The sequence below is a fragment of the Musa acuminata genome, chromosome BXJ1-6, assembly GCF_036884655.1.
Source record: "Musa acuminata AAA Group cultivar baxijiao chromosome BXJ1-6, Cavendish_Baxijiao_AAA, whole genome shotgun sequence".
NCBI classification, from domain to species: Eukaryota; Viridiplantae; Streptophyta; class Magnoliopsida; order Zingiberales; family Musaceae; genus Musa; species Musa acuminata.
In genome coordinates, this window is record NC_088332.1 from 42,658,486 (window position 1) to 42,671,108 (window position 12,623).

At 46.5% G+C, this 12,623-nt stretch overlaps 2 protein-coding genes across 2 annotated transcripts; both read right to left on the minus strand.

Annotated features, from left to right (window-relative positions):
* Positions 1 to 2,505: 2,505 nt before the first annotated feature.
* LOC135677109 (trimethyltridecatetraene synthase-like) lies at positions 2,506 to 4,364 on the minus strand. The gene is made up of 2 exons (XM_065189037.1): positions 3,388 to 4,364; positions 2,506 to 3,299 (listed from the first exon to the last, which is right to left on the minus strand). The coding sequence occupies exons 1-2, from the start codon at positions 4,309 to 4,311 to the stop codon at positions 2,670 to 2,672; spliced, it is 1,554 nt and encodes a 517-aa protein (XP_065045109.1). The 5' UTR covers positions 4,312 to 4,364; the 3' UTR covers positions 2,506 to 2,669.
* A 3,815-nt stretch (positions 4,365 to 8,179) lies between these two features.
* Positions 8,180 to 9,991, minus strand: LOC135677110 (trimethyltridecatetraene synthase-like). Its single transcript, XM_065189038.1, has 2 exons — positions 9,033 to 9,991; positions 8,180 to 8,945 (listed from the first exon to the last, which is right to left on the minus strand). The coding sequence occupies exons 1-2, from the start codon at positions 9,939 to 9,941 to the stop codon at positions 8,316 to 8,318; spliced, it is 1,539 nt and encodes a 512-aa protein (XP_065045110.1). The 5' UTR covers positions 9,942 to 9,991; the 3' UTR covers positions 8,180 to 8,315.
* Positions 9,992 to 12,623: the final 2,632 nt, after the last annotated feature.

Sequence of the window (12,623 nt, forward strand, 5' to 3'; positions counted from 1 at the left end):
GACGCAGGTTGGTGAACCACGCAGGTGTGGTCTCGGGCATCGTGCGACCGAGTAGCACGATGCAGGCGGGCAGACCGCGCAGGTGAGGTCTCGGGCGTCGTGCGATCGAGTAGTACGACGCAGGCGGGCAGACCGCGCAGGTGAGGTCTCGGGCATCGTGCGACCGAGTAGCACGACGCAGGCGGGCAAACCGCGTAGGTGTGGTCTCGGGCATCTCGCGGCCGAGGAATACGGCAAACGCCGAGGGATATGGCCAAGACCGAGGGATATGGCCAAGGCCGAGGGACATGGCTCAGGCGGGCAGGCTGCGCTGAGGTGGAACTCAGCAGTCTACGTCCGAGGGACACGGCTCGAGCCGAAGGATATGGCTCGGGCCGTGGGATACAACTCGGGCGGGAAGGCCGCGCTGAGGTAGGACTCGGCTGTCTGCGACCGAGGGATATGGCTCAAGCCGAAGGATATGGCTCGAGGTTGTCTCCGGTCGAGCCGTGTTGGCTCGGAGGAGTTTAGGCCGGGGCTAACAGCGAGTCGAGAGAGGGTAAGGCAGATACTGAACCTTCGCTCGGAAAAAGCCGAGGCGGGGCTTTCATTTCTTTCATGAGGACTACATCGGATAGCCACTGTGGGTGCTTGACCTCTCTCATGGGGCCGGCGGTCAGAAGTCGTCCTTTCTCCTCCCGGCCGCCCAGGTCTCTGCTGCGATGTACCGGTTAGCCCGCTAGAGCATCTCTGGCACCGTAGTGGGAGGTCGCTCCGCGAGGGACAAGAGGAATCTGGAAGGTCGCAGGCCTATCGTGAACGCCTGCACTAACAGAGAGGGGTGAGTGTCCGGCAAACCCCGGATTTGCGTGGCAAAGCGATCCACAAAATGTGAGAGGGGCTTGTCCTCCCTTTGTCTAAGTCCAAGGAGCAGTGTCACGGAAGGCTTCGGTCGTGCATAGGCCACGAAGTGGAGCTCGAAGTCCTTGACGAGCTGGTCGAAGGACGCGATCGTTCCGGTCTTTAAGCCGTCATACCATGCGTGAGCCGGCCCTCTTAGAGTGGTAGGGAACACTCTGCACATTAGAGCATCAGAGGTCCCGTATAGCGCCATCTGGGCACAAAAAATAGCTATATGGTCCGCCGGGTCGGTGGAGCCATCGTAAGCGTCTAGAGAGGGGAGCTGGAAGTCCAAGGGGACTATCAGATCTCGTATCTCGGGCGTTAAGGGAGACCCTTGGTGTACGTCCTCCCTTAGGTCTCCCCTGGACCTGTGGACCTCTTTCTGCACCTCGTCGAGTCGCTGGTTGACGAGGCGCAACTGGGCCCACAAGGAGTCCGAAGAGAGTGCCTTGGGTTCCGGGCAACCGCTCGGGTTTCCCATCGCTCGATCCCCGAGTGATAATGACGGGACCCGAGGCGAACCGGGAAGCTCCAGGGGCGGCGTGCGAGCCTGAACGGGTGGCTCCTCTTGCCGCAGTGATTGAGCGATGGACGGGATGATGGATTGCACCATGTCGGTTAGAGCTTAGACTTGATGAGCGAGGGCCTGAAAGGCCTCGGATGACACGGGCGTCGAGTCGACTGGGACGCCGTCGGGTGGTGACAAGCCCGGGTCGTTGAATATTTGCCAATATCATCCTGAGGTCGTGGCGGGGTGTTCGTCACGATAGTCTCCGTGCGAGGGATGTTCCCGCGAGGCTTCGGTCGGGTGTGACCTCTCAGCCGTAGGCTCATCTGAGCCGCTCGGGTTATCACCGGACATTCCGGGCCCTCCTTCTAGCGCCAAAATATTGGTGTAAACACCCTTGAGCCGTGGCCTCGGGGCCGACGCGGCTCGGTTCGGGTCCGGACGACGGGGGTCTTCCCGAGACGGCCTTCGGGCCCGCCGAGGTGGTCCGATCGGGGCGGGGTTGTCGTTTCCTTCGGGAGGCGGGTCCTCTCCCGGGCGCATAGCGGGAAGCCGCCGTTTGGTGTACCTGCACAATGGTTGGGTCGGAAGCTCGACCCGACCCCTCCGACGATCGAGTCAGACGATGTGGAGTGGGTTTTAGATCCAGAATTCCCCCCTTCCGTTCAGAATGCGAGGGTATTTATAGGGAAGCTTACTGCTTCCTGATGTGCCCGCTTGCAGGAGGCAGGCTGGTAGCGTCTGACCTTGGTGTTGGCGTGGCGTGAAGAACCGAGCTTGAGCAGGGCGTTAATGTGCCTCGGTCGGCGCTCTGGTCTGCATTGACCTGGTGCTGCTGTGAGGCGTCATTTGAGACGGTTGACGTCATGCGTGTCTTATCGCAGTTATTACCCTCATCATGTACCTCATTATTTAAAAAAATTTAATATTTTTATTCATCGATAATTCTAATATATACCTAGTATATATATATATATAATATCGAGAAGTTAGCATGTAGAAAATGACCAAACCAAGTTCTCACAAAATTTGACCTAATTGGTGGTTATTTTGTTAACCCAAATTGTGTAACATATTGCTTATTTGGAAATGCATTAGAAATTTTATAAGAGTACTTTTTACTTATCTAAAATTATTATATTTTTTTTTTAACTCAAGAGTAGAGTTTATTCGACAACAGCAAACTTCCCCTCAAGCTAGTAATTAACAACACATACAGTCATGCAAAGCTGAAATTTGCCACTAGTCGACCCCCCGCCCACCCGGTAACACAGCATCATCAGGCGCAGTAGAGATGAGACGGAAGCTTTGGCTCGACCACGGCCTGGAGCCGCACCTTCCGCGGCGTCGTCAGCCCTAACATCTCATCCATACTCAGCTCCTCCGCCGTCATCCCCGGCGGTAGCCTCCATTTGAACCCGTGCAGCAGGTTGGCCAGGCTCAGATGCACCACCTTCAGGCCGAGGTTGTTCCCGGGGCACATCCGCCGACCCGCCCCGAACGGCAGCAGCTCGAAGTGGTGTCCCTTCACGTCGATCGAGCTACCCACGAACCGCTCCGGCCGGAACTCCTCCGGAGCGTCCCACACGGCCGGGTCGCGCCCGATGGCCCACACGTTCACCAGCACCCCCGTCCCGGCGGGGATGTCGTAGCCGTCGATGGTGGTGTGCTCGCGGGAGAGACGAGGTACGAGCAGGGGCGCCACCGGCTGCATCCTCATGGTCTCCTTGACGATGGCCTCGATGTACGGCAGGCGGTGCACGTCCTCCTCCTCTACCCACCGGCCGCGGCCGATCACCCGGTCCAGCTCCTCGGTTGCCTTGTAGAAGGTATCGGGTCGTTTGAGGATCTCAGAGATGGCACATTCAATGGTCATGGTGGAGGTGTCGGTGCCGCCGACGAGCATGTCCTGTTCCGTCAGTCCAAGTAGAACAATATATTACCTAAATCGATCTGCTTAAAGACAACCACAACCGAGACAACAGATATACGCAGACCAGAATGAAGGCCTTGAGGCAATGCCTCTCGAGCTTGACTTCCAGACTGGGATCATCGGCCAACTCCAAGAGCACGTCCACCATGTTACTGGGGACGAACGCCTCCCGTTCTCGCCGACGCCGCTCATTGTGCTCGTCGAGCACGTGCTCCAGGAACCTGTCGAACCTCTTGCCCAGCATCTTCATCCTCTTCACATAGCCCTGCAGGTCAAGGAAGTTCAGCCAAGGTATCAAGTCGCCGACGTTGATGACGCTGTTGAGCAGCATCATCTCCTCAATCATCTCCTTGAACTCCTCCTGCGAGACGAACGCCGCGGGCGCCCCCGACGACAACGACTGCTCCAGCGTGTACTTCCGTCCCAACACCATGCGGCTCATGATGTTGTGGTTGATAGTGAAAAGGTGGTCCGTGAGGAGGACAGGCGTCTCTGCGGACCTGAAGAGGTCCCGGAGGAGGCAGCGCACCTCCTCCACCCGGATGTATTGGTAGGAGTCCAGCCGCTTGGGGGTGAAGAGCTCCATGAAGCAGATCCTGCGTGCCTGCCGCCAGTAGGGGCCGTAAGGCGACCAGGTGATGTCGGAGTAGTTGTAGGTGGTGTACATGCCGGAGGCGGTCTTTGGGCGGGAAACGAAGGAGAGGTCATGGGTTTTGAGGAAGAACTTGGCCATGTCGACGGAGGAGCCGACGACGACCGGGAAGGAGCCGAAGCGGAGGTGCATCAGTGGTCCGTACTTTTGGGAGAGGGCGGCGAGGGAGCGGCAAGGCCGAGGACCAATGTGGTTGAGGTTGCCAATGACGGGCCACGGCCTCGGCCCAGGTGGGAGGTTCAGTTTGTGGCGGCGGCGGCGGCCGCCGGCGAGGGCTGCGAGGAGTGTGAAAACTAGTACAATGGCCAAGTATACGGCCGACGATGGTATCTCCATTGGTGACGAGGAGGGAGGAAGAGGAATTAATTACTTCTTGTGATGGAGCTCATTTAGAGGTTACTTATAGATGGCCAAGCAATTATTTAGACATATATAGAATGTCTTTGGGTTTAGTGTGTGTGTCTGTGTGTCTGTGAGAGAGAGAGAGAGAGAGAGAGAGAAAAGAAGGGGGACCAAGCTCGAATGGTCAATTTAAGATGCTGACTCATCGAATAAAGAAGATAAGATCAAATAAAGAATATCCTAAATAGTTTCTTAAATAGGCTCTTAGATAAAATTTTATCTTTTTTATTTGATCGTAACTTCGAGTTAGCATCATATATATATATATATATATATATATATATATATATATATATATATATATATATATATATATATATATAATTAATCTGATGAATTTGCCTTGAGATTTGCTCAACCTTCAAGCCCTAATTTGCTTGTGATCCATCAAACGACTCCTCAGAGCATGATAAGAAGATTGGCTAATTTTACTCAGCAATATGTAATTATATAATAAATTATTAGAAAATTTACGATATGTAATTTTGATATTAAACAGAGAAAAGACCCTCAAAAGAAATAGTTTTTGATAGATTTGCAAAGAACATTAGAGATGACAACGACAACAAGCCACATGCTTTGTCACCCCTAAACTGTGTGATCAGGAAGTGCCTGCTGTTGATTGAAAGAAAGGACTACTCATCTGCCTTCTCACTATTCACTAATAGTTTTCTTCCAGAATTATGAGAACTTAGCAAGCTTAGAAGCAAGTTACAGACAGTGAAGAGGAGTAACTGCAAGAGGAAAGGGTTCCAAAATGGGGAGAGCAAAAGCACAGGTTGATAATGGACTGAAACCTTCTGCATCTAAGAAACAACACAGTCCAATCATGATACTATGTCAAAGCAAACCCTAAGGATCGGTCGGATCTCTACGACTTCTCTCCACGGCAAAAGATGAAACCGGGATCAGTCGACAGATCTCCTGGGGGAGAACTCGTTCGGGGTGGAAAGAAGCGATGGGGAGGAGAATGGGGATGGAAAATTTAGGGCTTTCGCCATGCAAGAAATCGATCGGGAGTTGTAAGTGTGGAGCGCGGACGTGAAGTGAAAGAGGGGACCAAACAGGAAATACCATTGCCTTTTTTTTTTCGCAACCTTATGATCTTGATCAGACGGTTCAAATCTACGGAGCACCATAACTAAATCATAATAAATTATTACTTCAAAATGGAATCTTGATCCAATGGTTTAGAACCGAGGGAAGTCTATAAACAAAATTATAAAAATTTAAAATTACATAAATAGATATTAAGTGATTTATATAGTTAAATTTATAAATTTAATGTGTAAATTCTTGAAAAATATCTTTAGTTTTAAGAAATTATTGTATATAATGTGACTTTGCCGTTGGTCATACATGCTTCGGGCCTTGGTCGCCTTTGCCTATGTATTTGGAAGCGGGGTCATTGGTCGATGAGAGTCACAACAAAGGCATGTAGGTTTTAGGATCATCGCCTAATAATCGATGAAGACAAAAAGACTCATGTAATAATATGCCAAAGAGCTCGAGTGACAGAATTTTTTAAAGCTAATTTTTTTTTCAAAAATTTATCCAGGTTTAATTTTAACATAAATTTATCTAAAACTTAAAAAACTTAAGTATACATCTTAATTTTTTTACTAATGTATTTCATTACATCGCATAAGATATTTTTAAAATAAACTTAAACCTAAAACCTATCAGTTGTACTGTACTTACAGTTCAGCTTATTTAGCTAATCGTTAAAGTAGATATGTTCATTTTAATGAACATTAACAATATTTTTTGAAAATTACTCTTAAAAACTGCAATATTAAGGATAAATTAGCCAAACGAAGTATATAAAACCATCCCATGTTTAGTTTGGAGTAGAAGGCAGTGCACAAGATGGGTATGAAAGAGGTTTCATTGAGAAAGTGGAAGGGATTAGTTACTGATGAAACATTAAGATAGGTGACTGGATTATGTGAGAAAATTTGATCTAATAGCTTCAGGCATCAAAATCATAATATATTATTGTTACGCAGAATATTTTAATATTAAAAATATAAAATCAAATAATAATAGATTTAAAGGTTAAAATATGTATCTTTTAATGTCTTTTAGAAAAATTTTTCTCTCGATGTCCCCTCAGTTTATCCTAGCGTAGAAGATAATAATAGTTTTTCCCTATTCTTCAAACAGTTTGAAGACATGTTGGAGAATGAATATAGCATCTATCTTTTCATGTTGTTTCTGTAATTTAGGAGTCATGAAGCTCAACATATAACACTTAGCAAGAATGGAGTCATCTATATACTTTATGTAGCGAGCGATCTTATCCTCGCTTGCCTTTTCCTCGAGTGTATGTATCACTGTATTAAGGACGTATGCGATTTTCTCTGCAATAAGAACAATTCTCAAGTTGTAGAGTCAATCTATATAATTCGAACCAATTATAAATTTGACTAGCCTTAATTAACCTTGATTGTGATAGACTTTGACTAGCCTTTTAATCAATTAGAAATTTGAGAAGCCATTAAATCTCTTGAGAATGGTAAAGTCCAAGATCTGAGTGCTCAACTCCCTAATAATGATTGTACTATAACTCATACTTTTTTTTACACCCAAATGTTCAGTTTTAGAGAGATTAAAGGTTATAAATTGATATCTCTTTATAATGTTAATTGCAGGATAATTGCTAAAACCTGGGCAATAGATTGAAACCTTTACGAGACTCTCTTAGTTAGAAGGAACAATTTGTCTAAGGTCATTCACTCCAATTCTATAGGAAAAAGCTATATGCATGGATCAAAACTAATTCAAGAAAGATGTATGATAAGTAAGAGTTCTACGTATCATTATCTTCTCCCCAGGCTCATCTATTGAAGCTCATCTTCTCTATTTGCATGTCTCATCAATAATGTTTCATCTCCTTTCTTCGAGGAAATCAGGATATTAGATAAGAGGATCCACTTTTCTCCTTTCTGCTTGTGATACGAAAACTCATCTCCCTTTCTTCATTAAAAATCCAATCAAACTTAGCCATTTCATTTCATATATGCAGATGATATCAAAATAAGAAATCCTACTTTAACACCTTGATGATTCTTCAATCTGATTCAATATCAGGGAGAGCAAATTTCTTTTCACTGGCAGAATTCCCTTGGCTGCCAAGTTGTGAGGAGTAACTATGGATGTTAGCAAATCCCATGAACATATTGTATTTTATTAGCTCCACTATATTAAATGTTTATGTTGACAAATTAGTTCACAGTGTGACCCATAATATCTGACGTGACGAGCGGAGATGGCGAAACATATGCGACAGCTCTTGCTACTGAACTTTTGGTGATGTGGTCCACGTCGATCCCACATGTCGACCAATTCGATCATCTCCACCAACCGGAATCCATCACAAAGAAGAAACTTATAAGATTGGACAGCTACAGGTTGTTTGCCATCTTGATTGATCGGTTCTTTGACAAGGAGAAGACACACACAGAATTGTATCTCTTCTCTTCCAAGTCTTTGCTTGTGGTGTCGGCCAGATAATGTCAAGTATGGAATCAATCTATTAAGGAGTAAATAAGGTCTTGATTCATTTACTTCTTGAGCCCCAAGTATTTATCAGATCAAGGGTTAGTTAATTTTAGACCCTTCTAAAATCTTCACAATCAATATTACATGTAGTTAACATCAAATTTGATTATTTTAATTGATAACATTGATTCAACTTGACCATTTTGTTAAAATTATCATCCACAAATAAGACATTTTTTGAAGGTGAATATATATATATATATATATATATATATATATATATATATATATATATATATATATATAAACTCAAGAGTAGAGTTTATTTATTGGATAATAGCACACATCCCTTCAAGCTAGTAATTAACGACACATACAGTCATGCAAAGCTGGAATTTGACACTTGGGCCCCCCGCAACCGTAACACAGCATCATCAGGCGCCGTAGAGATGAGACGGAAGCTTTGGCTCGACCACGGCCTGGAGCGGCACCTTCCGCGGCGTCGTCGCCCCAGGTATCTCATCCATATTCAGCTCCTCCGCCGTCATCCCCGGCGGTAGCCTCCATTTGAACCCGTGCAGCAGGTTGGCCAGGCTCAGATGCACCAGCTTCAGGCCGAGGCTGTACCCGGGGCACATCCGCCGACCCGCCCCGAACGGCAGCAGCTCGAAGTGGTGTCCCTTCACGTCGATCGGGCTACCCACGAACCGCTCCGGCCGGAACTCCTCCGGAGCGTCCCACACGGCCGGGTCGCGCCCGATGGCCCACACGTTCACCAGCACTCCCGTCCTGGCGGGGATGTCGTAGCCGTCGACGGTGGTGTGCTCGCGGGAGAACCGAGGTATGAGCAGGGGCGCCACCGGGTGCATCCTCATGGTCTCCTTTACGATGGCCTCGATGTACGGAAGGCGGTGCATGTCCTCCTCCTCGACCCACCGGCCGCGGCCGATCACCCGGTCCAGTTCCTCGGTTGCCTTGTCGAAGGTCTCGGGTCTTTTGAGGATCTCAGAGATGGCCCATTCAATGGTTATGGTGGAGGTGTCGGTGCCGGCGACGAACATGTCCTATTCCGTCAGTCCAAGTAGAACAATATATTACCTAAACGATCTGCTTAAAGACAACCACAACGAAGACAACGGATATATGCAGACCAGAATGAAGGCCTTGAGGCAATGTCTCTCGAGCTTGACTTCCAGACCGTCATCATCGGCCAACTCCAAGAGCACGTCCGCCATGTCCCTGGGGACGAATGCCTTCCCTTCTCGGCGACGCCGCTCGTTGTGCTCGTCGAGCACGTGCTCCAGGAACCTGTCGAACCTCTTGCCCAGCATCTTCATCCTCTTCACATAGCCCTGCAGGTCCAGGAAGTTCAGCCAGGGTATCAAGTCGCCGACGTTGATGACGCCGTTGAGCAGCAACAGCTCCTCAACCATCTCCTTGAACTCCTCCTGCGGGACGATCGCCGACGACAACGACTGCTCCTGCGTGTACTTCCTTCCCAACACCATGCGGCTCATGATGTTGAGGTTGATAGTGAAAAGGTGGTCCTTGAGGAGGACAGGCGTCTCTGCGGACCTGAAGATGTCCTGGAGGAGGCAGCGCACCTCCTCCACCCGGATGTATTGGTAGGAGTCCAGCCGCTTGGTGGTGAAGAGCTCCATGATGCAGATCCTGCGTGCCTGCCGCCAGTAGGGGCCGTAAGGCGACCAACCGATGTTGGAGTAGTTGTAGAAGGTGTACTTGCCGGCGGCGGTCTTGCGGCGAGAGACGAAGGAGAGGTCATGGGTCTTGAGGAAGAACTTGGCCATGTCGACGGAGGAGCCGACGACGACCGGGAAGGAGCCGAAGCGGAGGTGCATCAAGGGGCCGTGCTTTTGGGCGAGGGCGGCGAGGGAGCGGTAAGGCAGACGACCAATGAGGTTGAGGTTGCCAATGACGGGCCACGGCCTCGGCCCAGGTGGGAGGTTGAGTTTGTGGCGGCGGCGGCCGCCGGCGAGGGCCGTGAGGAGTGTTAAAACTAGTACAATGGCCAAGTATATGGTCGACGATGGTATCTCCATTGGTGACGAGGAGGGAGGAAGAGGAGTTCAATCACTTGTTGTGATGGAGCTCATTTAGAGGAGGCTTATTTATAGATGGCCAAGCAATAATTTGTGATTGTTGTGATGAGCTCATTCTCTATAGCTTCGTTGATAGCATCACCGAGTGGCAACAACCTCATATCCTCTAAGAATACAAATGGTTCCATCCTTTTGTTGACGATCATATCACATCACCAATCACAAAAGTAAAATATTAAAAAAAATTAAATTTCAAATACTAATGATAATGGCTTCTTCAAAATTTTATAACTTTGATAAATTAGGATACAAATATATACTATAAATTATTTAAATTATTTCATTTTACTTGTTGAGATCAGTCATTAAATAAAGAGACATGTTATATTGCATAAATTATTTTATAGCAAGATGATATTTTCTGGACTCGACTGTGAAGATAAATTTTTGTTTGTTTAAATTATACCAAATAGTTGATGTCGTTGTCATCTTTTCATTTTTCCTTTTATGTCTCCTGATGTCATTGTCATCTTTTCCTTTTTTAGCTTTGTTCTGAATGATAAACTTCTGTTCATTAGTTCCACTGATAAGACAAAAACTACAATAAAAATTAATATATATATATATATATATATATATATATATAATTTATCTGATGAATTTGTCATGAGATTGGTTCAATCTTCAAGCCCTAATTTACTTGTGATTCATCAAACTACTCCTCAGGAGCATGATAATAATAAGATTGGCTAATATTGTTCAGCAAGATATAATTATATAATAAATTATAAGAAGATTTATGATATGTAATTTTGATATTAAAAATAATATAATCTTTGATATTAAACATAAAAAAAGACCTTCGAAAGAAATATTTTTTGATAGATTTGCATAGAACATCTGAGATGAGAACAAACAAGGAGGCAAGACACATGCCTATTGTCGGGAAGTGTCTGCTGTTGATCGAATGAAAAGACCACTGATTTGCCTTCTCACTATTCACTAATAGTTTTCTTCCATAATTATGATGAATGTGGAAGTACAACTGATGATATTATTTGGGAGAATCACTCTTCAAATCATGAGAACTTAGCGAGCTTAGAAGCAAGTAACAAAGAAGAGTAAATGGAAACTGACTTGTTGATGCTTGATTAGGCATATTTTGGGTCTCAGTCACGTGTATCATGCCCTCGTTAAGTCAGCACGAGTACTTCCACGTGCCAAATAGGATCCGTATAAGGCACTCCTCGGCACATCTCATCCCAAAAAGCTCGGGACGGTGTCGTATGGCATCGTTCCGTGCATTTCGGGATGACGATCGTATGAAGGTACCACCTTGTCCCTCGGGGATCGATCGTCGCACCAAACCCACGTGCGGTCGATCCTCGTACAATAGTATAAAAACTCCCGAGTGATATCTGGCTAGGGGAGGCAAAAAAGAGAGAGGAAGAACAATCGCTAACTTAGTCGTCGAGGGACCAAAATCGAGAACCACCCGACAAGGGCCTTCTGTGCAGGAGCACGATCACCTTCGGATGTCCGACCGTCCCGATCGAGAAGCACCCCCACCCCCCTTAGACAGCATCGGCATCCCGACTTGTGGGCGAGATCGATCCCACTATAGTTTGGACCAGTTCAAAGCTGCCAACTCTAAGGAAAGTGAGAGGAAGATGGAACGAATGTTCTTCAAGCAGACTGTGAAAACAAAGCTGGTAAGCCTATGTTTATGGATCGCCTTCCCTGATTCCTATCCAGTTGATGCTGCATTCTCTTGAAACAGCTGAGGCATCTTATTCTTATGATTCTGATTGACTTAGTGCTCCGTGGGCCTTAGCAAATACTGTGTACTTAGCAAATACTGTGTCGTACTTGAAATTCCATTACTTGTTAGCTTCTGCCCCTAGAAGAATTGATTGATGTTGGCACCCAGGAAAGTCAGCTATAGTGAGCCGGAAAGTAAGAAGTAAGCGTTAGCGCCGACAAACTAACTAACTACACCTGTTCGTTTCGCATACGTTAGCACAAACGTTGCTTATTCCATTACGAGTGATACTCCATTGCTGATATATCTATAATAATCTATAGATAAGTAAGCCTAATACATAATTGCTTTCTTTGCAAACCCTAGACGATAGTAAATGAATCTTATTGCCCTAGTTGCGTGTTCTGCTTACTAAATTGCTTAATATATTCTGCCTTGTGCCTCCAACTGCCAATTATCACTGCGTTTGTTCTGGTAAACTCCCGTTAGCTGGTTGCTTGTTCTTGCGAGCGAGAATTCTGGCTTGTTCCTCCAAGTCGTATATATATCTCTATATAATATAGAGTTCGTCCATTCGGGAAGGGGATGGCTGCCCACATACATGAATAGAATCAGAGATCTTATAGACTCCGGATTGATACTATAGGACATGGGAACCCAGAGAAAGAAGGATTTATACTCTAGAGGACATAGGAAACCAGAGGTTAGAGAACGAGCAAGGCAAAATCTAGTAAGCAACCACATTCTTGTTTAGGGATGTCTTGCCTCTCTTCAATGGTTGCGGGAACGAGAGAAGGGTTCAGGGAATCTGAAGGTATAGCTTAGAACACCGACTGCGCTAAAGGAAGAATACCGGAGTGGCCCGTCCAAGAACCGATGATTTGCGCTTTACCTATATGGAATTGAGTATAGTGGTAGTC

Excerpts from the sequence above, each read along its gene's own strand:
- LOC135677109 (XM_065189037.1), bottom strand. The coding sequence starts at position 4,311 with ATGGAGATACCATCGTCGGCCGTATACTTGGCCATTGTACTAGTTTTC. Across the intron at positions 3,300-3,387 it reads GCCTCAAGGCCTTCATTCTG|GACATGCTCGTCGGCGGCAC; the intron begins GTCTGCGTATAT and ends CTGACGGAACAG.
- LOC135677110 (XM_065189038.1), bottom strand. The coding sequence starts at position 9,941 with ATGGAGATACCATCGTCGACCATATACTTGGCCATTGTACTAGTTTTA. Across the intron at positions 8,946-9,032 it reads GCCTCAAGGCCTTCATTCTG|GACATGTTCGTCGCCGGCAC; the intron begins GTCTGCATATAT and ends CTGACGGAATAG.